The 16,214-nt window shown below is 45.3% G+C and overlaps 1 protein-coding gene across 1 annotated transcript in view; it reads right to left on the reverse strand.

The window, feature by feature from the left end:
* Positions 1 to 326: 326 nt before the first annotated feature.
* The window catches only part of LOC109287287 (protein NDNF-like), a 19,977-nt gene continuing 4,089 nt past the window's right edge, over positions 327 to 16,214 (reverse strand). The window contains exons 3-4 of the mRNA XM_019502215.1: positions 12,979 to 13,112; positions 327 to 2,964 (exon numbers count right to left, since the gene is read on the reverse strand). Of these exons, the coding sequence (XP_019357760.1) occupies positions 1,613 to 2,964; positions 12,979 to 13,112 (1,486 nt within the window). The 3' untranslated portion in view covers positions 327 to 1,612. The remainder of the gene's footprint in view (positions 2,965 to 12,978; positions 13,113 to 16,214) is intronic.

A 16,214-nucleotide genomic window follows, 5' to 3' on the forward strand; every position in this document is an offset into this window, starting at 1 on the left:
TAGCAGAGAGGCATGTAAATGAATGAAATGCATAGGCAATTACATGTTAAAGAAGTAAACAGTAAACAGAGGCAGAGATATGGGTGGAACCAAAGGAGGGACCAAGGTGGAGTAAATGTTAATGAGGATGAACCACAGTGTATAAAATGTAAAAAGAACTAATTTTCAGGTCTGCTCCCCATTTTCACAGGCTGTGTCTGTGAGGGAGCTCTCCCAAAGCTGTCTCCGTTCTGAATAAAGCTGTTGCAAGAAATGTGTGCTGGTGTAACTCTGGCTAATGAGTAACAGGATCCATGAGCAATTGGATTGTCATCTCCCTAGTCGCTGGGTGCCGCATGGAGTCGGGGTCTAACACATACTACAATAAAGAAAAAACAAATGTATAAACCCAGCATATTCTCTGAGAAAAGCTTTGCAGTGGTTTGAAGGGTTTGGCAGATCCCATTCAGATATGCTCTTTGATAAGATTAAAATAATCCAGGCAGAAAATTGCATAGGTCTGGTCATTTGAAGGGGTCAGGAAATTCCTCTTTAGAGACGGGAAGGTATTGGTGATAATATTTTCAGCTTTTCCTATCTTACTGCAGGAAATACTATATTTATTAAAGCACTAAAGAAAATTCATTTAGAGCAGCATTATGTCAGTTTACTGTTTGCCAAGATAAAAAATATGTTAAATGTCAATAGACAAATACATGGCAGATATATGCAGTGTTAGCATCTCCAGCTGAAATGTTTCCATGCCACCAGTGTGTATACAAGACATGTACAGTATAAATAAAGACAAACGAGAATGGAAATGGGCATTCACTCTAGTACTGCAGATCAAAATCTTTCCCTTCCTGAAAAATTCCATACTGAAATCCTTCTCCATATGGACATAAACAGCAAACTGTTTTGAAACAAGGAGACTCTGATACAGATCCACTGCCAGGCCCAAACTTTGTGAATCAAATTTATCTTTAAAACTAATCAACTTCTATGCAAAGCAAACATGCAGATAATGGACAACTGCTATTTTGGGGAGTCTCCTGTCTCTCACACTAGACTAGAACATGGGGCTGGTAGCAACCTGGTATCTTTGTGTCTAATAAGGATCTAAAGCAATACCACTCAGCTGTCAATTCAATCTCATGAGCATACATCTCAGCTAGGAGGGAGAAGTCAATCTGTCAAAAACAGTCTGTCTGGCTGGACTTCTTACTACCTTATTAACAGCAATCTGGTACACAAAGTGGAAACAGTGTGGTATTCTAATGTAACGGGTGACTGTTCTTTGAAAGACATTTAATAACACGTATTATTTGATTTCAGATCCATTTTAGCTCATGTCTTTCCAGTTGATTTCTTGCAGTTTCCAAGGTAAGCTCCTTGAATACAAATGTTTGATTGTATTTAGTTGACTACTGTTTTTGATGAGAAGCTTATATAGGAAATAAGATGCAAGTGCTAGCCTAATTCTCTAGACAGCTGAAACAATTCTTTCCTGACAAATCTTCCATCTTTAAAAACTGTTTTCTGTGCTCTATCATATTTTGAACTGCACAGACCATTGGAAATGGTTGTGCTTTTCTCTTCTGCATTCATCTACCACACATTTCTTAAAGAATCCTCAACATTTTTTCCTGGTTTTCACCACTCTACTGTGATACCTGACTGGAATCCCAGAAGGTCCAATTAGGCAAACACCAAACAGGTAAAGAGTCCCTGCATCCAGCCCTTTGATGGTCTCTGTGGCAACTGCTCTTTGTAGATTTCTGTCATAGAAATATTTGCACAGCACTTTCTCATATTTGTTCCTAGATTCTGGTCCTGAGCACCTGTCTGTACTCCTCACCTCTGTCCAGACTTGATCTTCTTCAATCCTTTTCTTGTACACACAGTACTTGCTCTGCTTTTGTGGTCCCAGCCAGGCAATGGTAACAGAATTGCAGGTCCTCAGCTTACTAAAGGACTTGATTTTTAAACTGTCTGGTAGAGCTGAGAATAAGGGCTTGTGGATGTGAGAGGATACTTGAACTTTCACAGAGGTATTAGACTGTTCCACTGACCTCACTTGTACCAAATATGTGTCCATTAGTTTTCCTTTCAGTGAGAAAAGTCTCAGGCCTGCAAAGTTTTCTGATGCCACTATTTTACGGTTCCTTGTTATCTGAACCGATATTTGGCCACTACAAGACCAAAAGGTAAATTGGACTCTCTTGTGTTTAGCTTGATATTGCAAATTGTAGAACTTCCAGTTTTTCTTGTCCAGGGTGAGGTGAATTATCTTCCCATCCTTCAGCTCAGTAACTTTAGGGTCAGGTTCCTCAAGTGTTCTTGCAAATGTTCCAGTGTAGGCAGCACTGGCATTGGTGAGGAGGTTAACCACAAAAATATCAAAGTAATACTGTGTGCTGGGACTAAGGTTGGTCACTGTATAGGTGTTCATGGTGCCCATGCATATCTGCCTGACTTCCCCATTATTGAGCTTGTTGATGACACTTAATTCTTGCTTGGACACTATCATTACCTGTTGAGAATCTAGAAGATCTGGAGAGAGAGACAGAGATAATGTTGGTGGCAATTTTATCCCAGATGATCTGATAGCTGTCTCTGCCACACATAAGCTCTTGTAGTTGTGCTTTTCATTAACTAGAATACAATACTGGATGTTTTCTTTATGCTGCAGTACTGATGGGCTATGTTTCCAAGCTAGAGTCACAACTGTATGTCCAATACCAACCACATCTATAAGTGGATCCATTGGGAGTTCTGGGTAAAGATGCCCAGATGTTATGTCAGATGTTAGGTACACTGTAATGTGTGTGTCTCTCTCAGTTGATAGGAACTCTATCAGATAGATGGCAGAAAAAGAAGTCATACCCACATAAGTTTCCGCAGAATTTCCTTTATAATTAAAAACAGTGGACACTGAGTTTGGGATCTTTTGAGATTTTGAGATGTCTTGAGTGTCATAATTACCTGCAGGTGAAAAGCCAATTTGTAATTTGTTTTCCTATCATGCTCAAACACAAACACATCACTTAAGTTTTCAGTTTTCTTATTCATATATCATTCTGCTTTCCCCCTTCCTAAAAAAATCAATTAAAAATAAAACATTATTAATGCTGCTACGTTTATTACAGTAAAAAATAAGTCACGTGTTTTTTAATGTTGCAAAGATAAATGAATGTTTTTAAATGGATTATAATTTAAAAACCCAAATGGCAATTTTTTTAACCTATGTAGCACCTGATGTCATTACATTTTTTTCTCTTGCAGTCAAAGGCTTTTCCCATATTTTACTTTAAAGAGTCTGATATTTTATGCAACCTGAGGGATTTTTTATTGTATTTTACACTACTGTATGCCTCCTATGACTAGGAAAAGCTGGACGCTTTGAAGGAATGCCAGTGAGCTCACTATTAACTGATTCTGTTTGCTAATTAACATTTTATTTATGGAAACTTCACATTTTTAATATACATTTAAAATTAGTAGCTCAAAACAAATAATTCTGGAAGTTATGAAGGAGAACAGAATTTTCTTATAACTTGAAAAAGGTAGGGCAAGGTGGCACCTTAAGACTTCAGTCATGAGCTTTTGCAGGCAACAGCCTACTTCATCAGATGCTATGAATGAACCCATTATTTGAACTAATTACTCTGTTGTGTCAACCTGCCCTACTTTCTGCCTGACTTCAGACTAAGAAGGCTAACCACCTCCTCTACCCTGAAGTAAATATAGCTGTAGTTGCCCCGTGTTCATTTTGCTAATCCACTGTATTCCTGGGGAAATTGAATTAACATTAGGACTGCGCAAATAGGGAAGTATTTGATTCAGATTCAGCCCATTCAGAGGACAGTGATTTGATTCAGAGATTTGGATCACTGTCTCAAATTGATTTGGCCGAATCAGCTTAGGAAGATTCAGTGCTGATTTGGAGCGATTTGGAGATTCGGCCATAGACTATAATGGGGGAATCACTGAAATACCTATAACTTTGTCATTTTTTTGCAGATTTGTATGAAAACAGCAGAGATGGTAGCCCATTCTGAGGGCATGAAGCCTGGTAAGTTTCAACTACATAGGTGCAGGGGTGTCTGGGATAATTCACCTCAAGGTGCTGACAAGCAAAACTTGTGATGTATGACTTTGTGTGTGTGTTAAGGCACAGCAGAATGAAACCTGCAGGGATGGTAGTCCCTGCTGAGACCACGAAGCCTGACAGGTTTCAAGGGGATAGGTGGCTTCTGGGAAATTGCACTTCCTCTTCCGCATATAGCTCTAGCCCTAGCCCTTATACCTCCAAGTTCTTCCTGGCACAGGAGCTCAGCAGGGAAATGTTCTTCCCCTGCTGACTGGTGAAAAACTAAACTGCCACTTCCAGCTCTGAGAGCAGACCATTAAATGGCTGTCCTGTCCTGCCATATACATAGCTCCTTGTGTGGGCATGAGGGAGGCCTGCCGGGTTTCAGGCAGAGTGGTGCAGGGGTTTCTGTGAAACTGCTCCTTAAACTTCTGAAAGCAAACTCGTGTCACTTGTGTGTGTTAAGGGGTGTAGGTTGTATCTGTTGGTCTAAAGACATAGCCCAGAAAAGCTTCTTAGGGTCAATCTGATATCTTTTATTAGACCAACGGAATAATTGGAGAAATTCTTCTTTGCAGGCTTTCAGGTTTAAAAATCCTTCGTCAGGCTAAGGAAGAATCTAGCTCTTCCTGGATGGAAGGAATAGTAAAGAAGCCATAGGCTGGTATGCAATGCAGGCAAGAAAGCCAGTCAGTGAAAATGGAAATGGAGGCATCAGGGGGTGAGACACAGGCTAGGGTAGGAGGGAAGGGGGATATAGCAGGTAAAAGTGGAGAGGTACCTGGGGAGTCAGATGTCAAGCAGGTTGTAGTGTGTCATAAATACAATGTTTGTATTGAATCCAGGATTTTCTGTATCTAGGAGGTTGATGAAGTGAAGTTCATAGGCCCCTCTGAAACGTGGTTTTCAAATTCAAACAAGCACTGAACCTCGCTAACCTCATTACTAGGAGCCAACTTTCTACAGCCCCAAACACACCAAATGGATCCAGACCATGCCATGACAAGAAATGCAAAACCTGCCAACATATCTCCAGTACCCCCACAAACTGCACACCAGAATCTATTACAGACAAGAATACCCAACTACCTGTAGGGGCACATTTCTCACAAGAAAACTACTCTGTCTCCAGTCTCTCAGTCCTGATCCTCAAAGGGAATTTACAAACCACTTTTCACAGACAGGCCTATGAACTTCACTGTATCAGTCTCCTAGATGCAGAAACTCATGGACTCAATATAGACATTGGATTTTTGACACACTACAACCTGCCTGGCATCTGATTCCCCAGGTACCTCTCCACTTTTACCTGCTACATTCCCCTTCTCCACTATCCTAGCCTGTCTCTCACCACCCGATGCCTCCATTTCCATTTTTATTGACTGGCTTTGTTTGTATGCATGCCAGCCTCTGGCTTCTTTGCTATTCCTTCCATCCAGGAAGAGCACACACACAGCCACTAGATGTTTCCTCAGCCTGACGAAGGGTTTTAAATCTGAAAGTCCATGCCTTGAAAATAGCATCCCAGGCAGCTAAGCTCACCTGGAGCCTCACAAGTCCACTGCAACCAGCAAACCTCAAGCCTTCAAAGATCTTACAGGTCTGGGCTTTCCCCATCCAGGACTGTGCATACATGTGGTGGCTAGAGATAATAAGGTACCTCCTACCTGCCTTTCACCAGGGAGATCCTCAGTCCTGGCATTTCCTGGGGCTGCTGCATTGCTGGCAGTCCCACCAGGCCTTGCAACTGGCAGGGCGCAGTTTTAGGTCATGCTTGGGACCTGGGGCCTCCTCCCTCCCCATAGCCCCATCTCATACCTCCAAGTTCATCCTGGCACAGGAGCTCAGCAGGGATATGTTCTTCACCTGCTGGTTGGTGAGCTCTGAGAGTGGGACATTAAACGGTTAAAAAAAAAAAAAGGAAATAGGTGCGGATGGAGTGTGGAGGGTGGCACGCACTCCGTTTGTAGGTGGAGCTTGGGAAACCCCAGCAGTGGGAAGTTCACCTTCAGGAACACCAGCTGCTCCACCAAACCAGGATTCAGGGAGGTGCAGTGGGGTGTCACAACATCCCCAACAAAGCTGAAAAACCTCTCACTTGGAACACTGTTCGGTGACAGGACAGGTGTTCCTGGGCAACCGTGGCTAGATTCTGTTACATCTGGCTGCGGCTTGCTCAATAGGCCAAGGGGTCACAATCCAGTCTCTCCATGTCCTTGATGAGATAGGTAGCCACTGAATCCTTGGTGCTACCTGCCTGAGGCTGGGGTCTGGTGTCTCTGGACCCCAACATTGAAGCCATTCCCTTGGCCCACATTGGCAGTGGCTGGCATGGAGGAGACTGGCTGGTGCTGGGAGTGCTGGCATGGAAAAGTGGATCTCCCTCTTCCACATCCCCTTGCCTCCACCCTTCTGCCTTCCTGACACTGTTCACCAGCATCTCCATCCAGTGATCAAGTGTTTTGGTGTTGCACATGCTCCCCTTCGCCCTCAGGTTGCACATGCCCACCAGCACGTGGACTGTACTGGACTGCAAGGGAGCCAGCCATTTTTTGATGCCCTTCTTCAGCTGCTTCCCCAGTGGCTACATCTCTGGTGAAAGCAACTTGCCCCAGCCAGGAACATCAATCCCTTGGAACTTCTTCATTTGGTTCTCAAGCTCCTTGACTACAGGGATCACCTGGCTAAGGAGGGCATCACCAGTGATGAGGGTCTCAGTGGCCTCAAGGAATGGCTTGAGGACCACCAATATATGGCAGATGGCATCTCATTCCACTTTGTTAAGGGGGGCACTGATCCCAAGCTTCCTGAGCAAAGCCATCTCATGCATGACCTTCTGCTGCTCCACCAGCTTTTCCAGCATCAGGTATGTGGAGTTCCACCGAGTCTCCAAAACCTGCATGGTTTTGTGCTGCAGGATGTTCAGCTCTGCCTGTCTGTCTTGCAGCATCTTGCCCACCTTGATGCTGTTGTGGAAGTAGCCCACCACCTTCCTGCATTTTGAAATCAGCTGGGTGGTACTAATGGCACCCTCACTGGGAGCCCTGCCCACCTCCAAGGCATCCCTGACTATATTATGCAGCTTGTGTGCCACACAGCGGATGCCAAGAAAGTTGGCATTATGGACCACCTTGACCATATTGGCCCCATTGTCGGTGACCATGACTCCATGGGTGAGCTCACCCTGCCCAATGAGCCACCCCTGCACCATGCAGTTCATGGCCACCATGATCTCATTTTGGGAGTCATTCATCACCCCAGCTTGAAGGAGAGCCCACCCATGGCCTGACTGATTGCATCAGTACCCTGTGAGGGAGAGGTAGGCATGATCTCCACCCTGGCTGCTCCAGATGTCCAAGGTGAAGTGTGAGGCTACCTGTGGACCTGCCTTGTGCAGCTCCTCCCTCAAGTACTCTGTGCATGCCTCATACAGGGAGAGCACCACCATCCTGCTAAAGGTGGTGCATGTGGGCACTTGGAAGGATGGGGCCATGAGTGCCTGAACCCTGGCCACTCAACGAAGGAGGAAGGCTGGCCATCCAGAGCAAGTATCTCCCCAGTGGTCTGGGTGACCTCGCTTGACCTTGCAATACACCCTGCTTTGTCTGAAGCTTTCCCCCACCAGTCCAGGGTGGCCTGCCTCTGCTTTGGGGGAATGGGGGCATTGCAGCAAGAGGGGGACTTCCCTTTGGGTATGCTCCCACTGGTGCCAGGCTGAGGAGGAACAAAGGGCAAGGGGATACTGCCTCCTGAGATGCAGCAGCATCACTTTGGTGGTGAAGTGCTTCACCTCCTTGCCCCAGCTGATCTGCCTTTGACAGTGCTGGCAGATAGCATACTTGGGATCATCTGCCACCTCAAAATGATCCCACACGACACTACCCCCCTGCTTCTGGGCTGAGGGTGGGGATGTTGTCTTATCGCCCTCCTCATCAGGGTGAGGCACAACAACAGGAGGAGCTGACTCAACTGAGCCACTTGCCTCCACAACCTCAACCTCCTCCAAGGTGCTTTCCAGAGAAGGAGACCTGGGTCTAGGGGAAATTTAAGGGGTGTGGGGCACAAACTCACATTCCCCCTTGTTCCCCAGAATTTCTTTTGCTTGGGCACTCAGGTCCCTGCTTCCAGATCCAGCTCCTCCTCTGGCACTGGGAGGCTCATGGTGGGAGATGAAATTGGGGTGGAGGAGACTGTAATTCTGGTGCTGGTGCCTATTTCTGGTGTTGGAGGAGTTGGTGCCAGTGCAGGGACAGGTACTGCACCCACCTCCTTGCTTCCACTGGCAGCAGAAAACTCATCACTGCCAGGAAAGAGGGTGCATCTATGTTTTGGGCTGGGGAAACTTTAGCTCTTCCCCTACCCCCTCTAGCCCCTCTCCCTCCACTGCCAGAAGACCAGGCACTTGCCTTTCCAGCATGCTTCATACTGATTTTTGCTGTGCTGGAAAATATGCCTCTGTGTGTGTGCAGCTGTAATATCTCTTCTTCTCTCTCTGTGTAACTAATATCTCTTCTTCTTCTCTCATTACTGTGTGTGTCTGACTACTATCTTGTCTTTTCTGTTGTTTTTACTGTATGTCTGTGTAATTCATAATATTAATATATCTTTGTAATTAATAATATTAATATCTCTTCTTCCTCTCTGATTATTGTATGTGTCTAATATCTCTTCTTCTTCCCTGTGTACTGTATGTGTGTATTTGTGTGTAATGTATGTGCTTTCCTGTACAGTGATGGATCACGCTGCCAGGGAAAACAGCTTTCCTTTAAAGTGTGGGGAAAGAAACATAACAAGAATAAATATGAGGACTTTGGGAGCAGAAAAAGTTGAAAGAAATGGATTGCATAGGGATAAGTAGAGGGATTCTAAGCAAGGATGATTAGTAAGCTGTATCCAACCCTTTCCAAGAACAGAAACTAGCAGGAAACTGACTAGGAAACCAAACTAGTCCAGCAGTACCTTTCAGACACTGTTGCTCAGGCAGAAACAGCTCACAAAAGGGACAGAAAGGCTGCAGGCTGGGGCTTATATGCTGTTTCTACACCCCGCTGCTAGAGCACTGTGATTGGAAGGGGACTCTACAGATCCCAGTTCACAGTTCCTACAGATCACAGTTACTGATCAGCTACAGATGTCAGTCTTTCACCCCTGCTCCCCCTCCCTCTTCTCAGTTCCTGTTCCCCTGAAAGACTGCCTTCCAAATCTCTGAATCTGTGAATATTTTCCAATTCTTTTCTGAATCAATTTGGAAGCTCTGAATCAATTCAAAGGGTTTTTTTGGTCTACCGATTTGATTTGGATTTGATGATTCAGCCTCTGAATCAGGCCAAATCTTTTCCGAATTGAATTGGCAACTGAAGCTTCACTCACGCCTAATAAACATGAACTAAATTCTCCCACCTGCTGCACATTATCATGATGAGGAAAAAAAAAAGAGTCATCCCAAGTATTCTCAATGTACAGAAGAAGTTGGAATGTTCTTCCCTGCTTTCTTGATACTTTTATGGAAATTTCTCCTCTGTGTAGTTTGAACTCCTTGGGTTTAAAGGTTGCAAACAGACATCACATTTATCCTGGGCTAAATCACTTAATTCCAAGACAAACTTCAATCTACACAGACATCCATGTCTATTGAACTGAGATAAATCCTAAAAATGTTTCCCAGGTAAGAGATAGTAACAGTACATTTTAGGATACTGCAAAGTAGGTCCACACAGTTTTCCTGGGATTGCATTATGGAATGGATGGCAGGAAAACAGCAGCACAATCAGCCACTTACTAAACCCTGTTTAGAAGGGTGATGTGTGTACATGCCAATCCCAGGATATTTTTGTTCTGGGATAGACATAGACATAATTCATCCAGGCAAATATGCAACATTTGTTCCTAGCCATAGTGGATTTCAGCTTGCAAATTGTGAAACTGAGAGTAACCATTGTGTTTTCCATGCTTTTTTGAAAGCCTGTAGATGTCTAAGTAAAAATCAAAGATAATACAGTTTAATTGTAATGTTAACCCTACCACTTTCAACTGTTACATTTCACAAAGTGGATAGGAATGTTTCTGTTGTGGAAGGAACAATGTCCAGCATGAGAAGAGGATTTTTACAACTGGAACTTATACGTTTGATCACCAGGGTTGTCTGCCTACTGCGGAAAAATGTGGATTTTCTCCTTTAAAGGAGAAAAACACAGGAAACTGTGGGTTTCCCCTTGCAGGCTATCAGAGTTCCAGCTGGAAAGGGGCTATTTGGGGCTAGGAGGAGCAGGACTCAGTAGATACCACATGCATGTGTGTGTATGCACACCTGCACGTGGTCAGCAATACAGCGAGGCAGTGGTGGACAGCAGCTCCCCCAACTACTTGTAGATAAGTCTATGAGAGTATGGGGGGGCATAGGCAATGGTGGGGCAGGGCAGGAAGACAGATTGATGCCCCGCACAATGAGGGAGTGGGACAGGGTTGGCAGCTGGGGCTGGGGGCCAATGTTCCCTCTAAGGCATAGCAATCCATGAGCATGCCACTTTGGTCTGTGAGTATACCGCTTCAGTCTGTGAGCACACCGCTTCAGTCTGTTCCTGAATTCATAAAACTTGGTGGCTGAGGATAGGATTCTCTGCCAAGAATGCCTGAAAAGGTTTCTATAATGATTTTAGTTCCTTGTAAATAAAGAGCATATACCATCTTTAACCCAGCTCTGATGTGGCCTAAATTTAGCAGTAAAGGTAACTTCTTTGGATACAAAAGCAAGTTATAGATGGAACTGAATTTAGCTGAACGCCAGTAACTTAACTGAGGAGATACAAGCAGGGCACCAGCCCTAGGAACCGTATTTAGAGTGGGGGGTCAAAATCACCCTCCCTGCTGCTGCACCATGGAAATCTTTCCCATAGTAGGAATAGCTCTGTGCTGCATGGCCATAGGAGCAGGGGATGCGTCGGGCAAAGGTCACCTGAAGTGGCTAGGGAGTGGAGCAGTTACCCATACCTGGCAGAGCCCATGCAGTGCCTGGCTCTGCCCCAGCCCCAGCCTCAGCCCCTGTCCCTGCCTTCACCCCCATCTTGGCTCAGAGAGCACCAGCTGCCTGCCCTGCACCACTCTCACTCCCTGTGGAGATTCTGGTGCAGTGAGGAGTGGAGCAGAGGAGTGAGAAGCAGAGATGGTAAGTGTCCTGCACTGGCCTTGGTGCCTCTTCCGCACTCCGTGCCCAAAGTTTTCAGGAAGCCGCAGCCCAGCTCCTCTCCAAGTGGGTGCTACTGCATGGCAATAATTTTTTTTTGTGCATGGCCATGCACGTGAACAGGCTAGAGAGAACCTTGCTGGGGGCACTGCTTAGCTGGGGTAGGGCTCAGGTGGGAGTGCGTGACTGCGGAGCTGGCTGGGGAACAGGATGAAGCTACAGGTGGATTGTCCAGAGGGTGGTGAGGGGGCTGGCTCCCCATCACTGTGTGCACTCCCAGGGAGGGGCCCTTGCCTCCCCATCCCAGATACCCCCCCACCCCAGATGTGTGCACAGGATGGGGAAAAATGTAGGCTCCCCACTGCAGGGATCACAGCTGCTGCCCTGCTGCTCTCCCCCCAGGGACCTCTGTGACCCAGTGGGTGGGACCCTGCACAAGACAGCAGAGAGGCTTGGTGCTGCTGCTGCTGCCACCACCAGGAGCCCTGCACCAGGAGCCCTATCATGCTGAAGTATCCCCTGTCCACTTGGCAGCACTGGGGTTGGTGGTTGTCACCATAGGAGCATGGCTGGCATGAGGCTTCTGGTGGTAGCAGTGATGGCAGCAGTGGCAACATTGAGCCTCTCTGCCCTCCCATGCTGGGTCCTGCCCACTGGGCCACAGAGGCCCTCAGCAGAGGGCAGGAGAGTGGGAAGCCCTAAGCCCTGCAGTGGGCAGCTCACATCCTTCCCCCACCCACAGGCTCTGCTCATCTGTGTTCCAGCCATACTGCCCACTGGCAGGGGAGGGGGCTGGCCTCCACACTCTGCTCTGTCTGAAGTAGCCACTGCCTCCTGCATATAGCAGCTGGGGCTTGGGCACTACTGGGAGTGGTCGTGGGGGGCAAAGGGCTGTGGGAACTGGCCCTGGTCCTGTATCCCTGGCAGCTGGGGGTCCCCTCCAGCAGGGCTGGGCAGGGGGCAGGAAGCTACATTTGGGAGTGAGGGGCAGCAACTCCCCTAGGGTTGTGGGGGACTGTGGGTTGGGAGCAAGGGGCATTGTCAGGGCCACAGGGCTGCAGATTGGGAATGAGGGGCAGCAACCGGGCTAGTGGGGTGGGGTTGTCAGTTGGGATTGAGGGGAAACAGCATGGGCAGGGGCAGGGCACCAGCATATAAGGGTGAGTTCTGACATGGAGAGCTCAGCTCTTCCATGATAAAAAAACAGAAATAAAATGCAAAAATATATAGGTATTTAGAACTCATTTTAGGGGTGTGCGAACTGGGCCCTATTTGATTAGGATTTGGCCTGAATTTGAAATTAATTGAAATTGCAGGAAAATGTGGATTTGAGGTTTTTAAATCAGAGAATTTTGGAATTTTTTTAATTTGGTTTTTGCAATTTTCAACAAAGATCCTTGATGACCACATACTTTCCTTTTCCTTCCTGTCCACTAACCTGAGAAACTGCAGCAGAAACAATCTGAGGTATAATTCTGGCCCAACTAGGGGCAAAAGCCCCAGTGACTTCAATAGGAAAGGATGTCACCCATGGAATTGTACGTAGTTTTCTAAACCAAAAGGTTAATCTATAGCAGGAGAAATTTGTTTCAAGCTTTTCAAGCCTACCTAGGCTGGTTTGGTTTTGTTTTTGAGATTTCTTAGCATGGCAACACTTTTTAAAAGTAGGTAAGTTCCCTCTGTCACTAATCAGGTAGACTGAATGTTCCTTTAATTTGGGTCTTACCATGTGCTGTTTTCCCAAGGAAATTTGTTGAAGTTTTGTGTACCAGTATGCTCCATTCAATGGGAACATCACAGGGAGTCACAGTCACTGTGAAAGGAATAGGGGCTCTGTCTTCTCTCAGAATGAAATAGTACCTGAAAATATGGATTACAAACAGACTTTAGATTTTAAGAGACTCAGTTATAGTGAAGACTCCCTGTAGGAAAGGTAATCAGGTATGCAGACTAAAGAGGTAAAAGCTGGATTCCCCTCAAGGTAATAATGACCATTCTACTACAAGGTACATTAAAACACCAACAGAGAGTATTTCAAGTTTTCTTACATAGGAGTATTGCATACTATGTTACTTCCTATCCACAACTATCCTCTTGGAATTTTTTTGATTTATGACTACTAAGTAAATAGTCTGCACTCCACCAACTTTTGAGATGCTAGTATTTCAGTAAGACAAATACTAGGGCTTTGATTTTACAGTGTATACACTGTCACTTAGCACAGGAAGTAGGAAATGAACTACCTATTAGAGATCAACTCCCTAGCTAATGAAGTAAAAGGCATTTTTTTGCTAGAATTGTATACCAAAGGTTATTGATATAAGCAAAGAGCAAGATGTTCTAAAACAGTGACACAGCAGATAAATTTCATTCTTTCTTCAAGCATCTGAGCAGTTGTTTTCATTTGATTAAGACTAATGCAATTGTAACTAGTCTGTTTCTAGTGGCTGTCTGGGGTGACTGATAGTGTGAGGACTCTACTTTTCACACGTCTGTTCCTTTATGCTATGGACCTTTCAGAGTGCATGCAGTCTAGGCTTCTGGGGGGATTATATGGAGCTTGCAGACTTCTCTAAGATCTACTAGTTACTGAAAATAGCTGGGCAATTAGCGGTTCCACCTTAGGGGAAAGGTAGCTGTGTTCACTAACTAAGAAATGTTCATTATACAGAGGGTCGGCATCCACCTTATCAATTAATTATCAATTAATGCTCCATGTTATCAAAGTGATATCAGTCCATTAAATCCTGTTCTTAAATACTGACCACTTCCAGTAATGCCTGATACCCACTTGCTCCTTTTCTTGTCATTCTCTCAATGTAGTTGGAACATACACAAAGCAGCTTGGACACAGTGACTGTGTCTATACAAGACACAGATTGCACAGTTGTTACTGCACAGTCATTTCGTGCTTGCATACCCAAGTACTAAATAACTGCAGTAAATTACCATTCAGGAGCATCACTACACAGCTTCCTGGTGATGCTGACTGTGCAGTAGCTTGTTACTACTGCGCAGTAGCATCATGTCATGGTTCATGCATCGCAATGCTACTGTGCAGTAGTAATGAGGTACTGCTCAGTAAACATCTTGTGAGGATGTGGCCAGTATGATCCTACTCCCAACTCTATTTTGTGGGTAGATAGGAGCATCTCTGAGATTTTGCTTATTTTCAGGGCATTGATCCCAAGACAGAATCAAGGTAATTTTGGTGACTTTAACTGAGAATGTCCACATTTTCAAAAATCCAGTATTTGTTAAATTTAACTCTGGTTTCTGAATTTCAGGTTCTTGTGTTATTTTTAGTGGTTGACATTACAGTATATCAGGAGTGGTCAACCTTTCTTCTATTGAGCCAGATCTGGCTCATGGAGCTGTCATCATTCTGGTGCGTGGGGCCAGGTGGAGGTGGTATAAGTCCTGATCCTGCACATGTTAGTTCCTGCAGACTGGCCCCCTGCCACTCATTTGGCCTGTAGGGTCAAAAGATTGAGCACTATGGCAATATATATATACTTCATGTAAACCAAGGCTTTTTTTGTTTGGTTTTTGCCAGGTAATTGATATGTTCTTGCTAAACCATTTTATCTTTTATTTTAATTTCTTTTTTCCCTTTAACTACTAGATGTCTTAGGTTTGCTTTGGAGAAAATCATTATATTATATATTGTGTTCACTCTCTTTCTCTCTGTACAATGCTGACAGCTGAACCATCTGTTTTACCCTCTGCATTTGTGACCATTTTGGTAGAATGTACCAAAATGAAACAAATCTATGCATGTTAATACAACTGATTAAATTCCAATGAGCATTTGACTACTTCTGGTTTTAAGGAATCTCTCTACACACAGAGATCTCTCTGTCTTTGGTATTTATAGAGCACTACTCTCTGTAAAAAGGGCCCTCCTAAGTCAAGAGACCTATACGGTTAGTGTAATTAGGGCATGCCAGTTTCAGCAGTCAGTGGCAGACAAAAGAATGTGGCTAGCAGCCTATTCAATTACCTTTGTTCTTCCTTTAGCCTGAATGATAATGTGCACATTTAGATCATGGGCCAAACTTTAGCCTGAGACCAGACAAAGGCATGAGCTTGCACTTCTGGCACTATGGTAAGATGCCTTCATTGCTCTGCCATTACCTCCCATTATAATAGTTAGGAATATCTAGATCTAGATCTATATATTTGGCTACAAGCCAAGTTGACCTTCCATGGAAGTTCTACACCAAAAATACTTTTAATGTGAGGAAGATTTAGTACTGCTCATTGAATACAAATACAGCAGGTACATCTGCACATGCACCTTTACTGCTCAGTAATTTAGGTTACTGTGCAGTAACCAACAATGACTGCTCAGTACCGGCACATGTCTACACGTGTGCATCCATACTGCGCATTAACCATGCATCATGCAGGTAGCAAATTTATGCCCGAGTAGTTACCACGCAGTAAGGCACCTGTAGACACTTTGCTGCACAGTAACCCTGTTTGTGTGCACTGACTTGGGACAAAATTTGATCCCACGTCAGTCCATGCACAGCATTGCTGCACTGTAATTTCTGCACATCTAGACACCGGTGTAAAAGCCACTTACTGTGCAGTAGGCCTGTGCGAGGTGGTTAGTATTCGCTTTGGATTTGGATTTGGCTGATTTGGGGGACAGTGATTCAATTCGGTATTTGAATCACCAACCCGATTCAGTTTGGCTGAATCTGATTCTCCAAATCTCCAAATCAGGCAGGCCCATCCCCTGCCCCTCTCCCAGCCCGGCAATGGCTGCCCTGCCTGCCCCAGCTCATGGCACTTGTTAAAAAAAAGCAGGTGCTGCTGGGCAGGGGGCGATCCCCACTGACCTCAATGCCAGGGGCAGCTATATTGGCGGGGGGCAGGCTGGGGAAGCAGGCAGGGGTCAGGGGAGCTGGAGGAGTGGGGGGAGTCAGAGGGGCTGGCAGGGGTCCCCCCATG

The sequence above is a fragment of the Gavialis gangeticus genome, unplaced genomic scaffold (assembly GCF_001723915.1).
Source record: "Gavialis gangeticus isolate Ggan-Ray unplaced genomic scaffold, GavGan_comp1, whole genome shotgun sequence".
Taxonomy (NCBI): domain Eukaryota; kingdom Metazoa; phylum Chordata; order Crocodylia; family Gavialidae; genus Gavialis; species Gavialis gangeticus.